Source organism: Corylus avellana, chromosome 9 (genome assembly GCF_965113065.1).
Source record: "Corylus avellana chromosome 9, dhCorAvel1.hap1.2, whole genome shotgun sequence".
NCBI lineage: Eukaryota > Viridiplantae > Streptophyta > Magnoliopsida > Fagales > Betulaceae > Corylus > Corylus avellana.
The window spans coordinates 14875568-14878164 of record NC_142498.1 but is presented as its reverse complement, the minus strand read 5'-3'; the positions used below and the strand labels follow the sequence as shown (position 1 = coordinate 14878164).

Here is a 2597-nt window from a genome sequence, read left to right as displayed (position 1 = left end):
TTTTTCTCAAAGGCAAGGGTTTGTTTCTTCACTTAACCTCGGGTATGCCTACAGAGTATCCTCCTAGCCTTTGGGAACAAGAAGATAATCAAATTATCTCTCTTATGTTGAATAGTATTGAGTCTCACATTGGATCTTCATGCATCTACTTGCCTAGTGCCAAGGACATTTGGGATCATCTTAGTCACATGTACTCTGGAACTGGGAATATCACTCGGATTTATGAAGTGTGTAAACAATATTTTGGACTTGAACAAGGTGATCAAATTGTGGATGAGTACTACAACCAAGTTGTGGCTATTTGTAAGGAGCGAAACTTGTACCAACCGCTCTCTAAGGACCTGAAGAAAATGGAACAGCAACGTCAAGATGTGGATGTGGTTCGGTTTCTTCTTGGCTTGAAACCCGAGTTTGAGTCGGTTCGTGAGCAGATTTTGGGGGGTTCTACACTTCCCTCACTTCCTGAAGTCTTTTCTCGGATTCAGCATGCTAATCTTACTGATCATAGCTCTCAGATAAGTTCTGAGCGTGCTGGTGAGTGCGCTGCTTTTATTGCTGCCCGTGGAAGTTATGGTAGTTCTCGTGGGGGACGTGGTAGTCGTGGTGGTCGTGGTTTTCGTGGTGGCCGTGATTCTCGAGGTGGAGGTCGCATTGGAGGTCGTGGGCCTCGCAAATGCACTCATTGTGGTCGTACTAACCATTCTGTGGATTTTTGTTGGGATTTACATGGCACACCCTCTGGGTTGGCCAATCAGGTTGCTTCTCACGATGATTCCCCAGCTCCATCTAGACCACCTGTTAGCTCGAGCTCACACTTCGAGAATGATTTGATCTCCATTCCGAAAGATGAGTATGCTCAGTTCTTAACCCATAAGCGGGCTTCTATCTCTTCCACTGCTACTCTTGCTCAGTCAGGTACTGCTTCTCACTGTCTTTTATCCTCCACTCGCGACTCTTGGATTATTGATTCTGGCGCCAATGAGCATATGACTGGTTCGTCCACTTCTCTCTCTGATTATCGTCCTGTTGATACACCCCACAGTGTCACCCTAGCTAATGGTTCCCTCTCCACCGTAGCCAGCTTTGGCCATACCCATTTGAGTCCAGATATTGAGTTGTTTTCCGTTCTACACGTTCCTGGTTTTCCTTTTAATTTGTTATCCATTAGTAAAATTACCAAAGCCCTTAATTGTTCTGTCAGTTTTTACCCTTCTTTGTGCATTTTTCAGGATCTCAAGACGAGGAGGATGATTGGTATGGGGCATGAAGTTGGTGGCTTATATTATCTGGATCTTGCACCTTCATTTTCCTCATGTGCTTTACAGTCGTCAACCTCAGCTCTTCAGTGGCATTGTCGTCTTGGTCATCCTTCCCTTCCTACGTTGAAGCATCAAGTCCCGAGTCTTCGAAATGAGTTGTCCGTGTCTTGCGAAGCTTGTCAGCTTAGTAAGCACCGTCGTGTTTCTTTTCCGTCAAGAGTTGTTAGTTGTGTTTCACATCCTTTTGAGTTAGTTCATTCTGATGTATGGGGTCCTATGAATATTGCATCCAATAAATTTCATTATTTTGTGACCTTTGGGGATGATTTTTCTCGTATGACTTGGCTATTTTTAATGAAAAATCGTTCAGAGTTATTTTCTGTTTTTCGCATTTTTCGTAATATGATTAAGACTCAATTTACTAACAAAATTCGTATTTTGCGTTCTGATAATGCCAAAGAATACACATCTAGTTCTTTTGCCTCTTATTTGTCTGATAAAGGCATTATCCATCAAACATCATGTGCTCACACTCCACAACAAAATGGAGTGGCTGAACGCAAGAATCGTCATTTATTGGATGTTGCACGTTGTTGCTTGTTACCTCATTAATCGAATGCCCTCCTCGGTCTTAGATGGTGCTTCTCCTCATTCTCTCTTATACTATTCTTCACCCCCATTTGCCTTACCACTTAAGGTTTTTGGGTGTGTTTGTTATGTTCATAATTTGGGTCCTGGTTATGATAAACTTGATCCTCGTTCTACCAAATGTGTCTTTCTTGGTTATTCCACAACTCAGAAAGGATATCGTTGTTATAGTCCTGTTCTTCGCCGCTACTTTACTAGCGCCGATGTCACATTTGTTGAGTCTCTTTCCTATTTTCCTGTTGATGAGTCTTTCAGAGCATCTACCCTTGAGCCTGATGTCGCGTCTGTTCTGCTGCCTGTTCCATATCTCTCAAAGCGTGTCATGTTGCCTCCACCTTCACCTGCTCCTCTCCAGGTTTATACACGTCGGCCACGCCCATCAGCTCCTGCACCTCCACCATCATCCTCCCCGTCTTCGGATCCGCTGGCACCTGCATCTGATTCCTTGCCCATTGCCCTACGGAAAGGTACACGTTCTTGCACTACTAAACATCCTATCAGTCAGTTTGTATCCACTAGTTCTTTATCTCCTTCCCACTCTTGCTTTATTTCCCATATTTCTACTGTTTCCACCCCAAAGACAGTGCAGGATGCCTTATCTGACTCTGGTTGGAGGCAAGCTATGGAATTGGAAATGAAGGCCTTACATCAAAATGGTACGTGGGAACTTGTTCCATTACCCCCTGCTAA

At 43.9% G+C, this 2597-nt stretch overlaps 1 protein-coding gene across 1 annotated transcript; it reads left to right on the top strand.

Annotated features, from left to right (window-relative positions):
* LOC148583843 (uncharacterized) lies at positions 1-1344 on the top strand. The gene is made up of 2 exons (XM_088510670.1): positions 1-993; positions 1230-1344. The coding sequence occupies exons 1-2, from the start codon at positions 45-47 to the stop codon at positions 1265-1267; spliced, it is 987 nt and encodes a 328-aa protein (XP_088366796.1). The 5' UTR covers positions 1-44; the 3' UTR covers positions 1268-1344.
* Positions 1345-2597: the final 1253 nt, after the last annotated feature.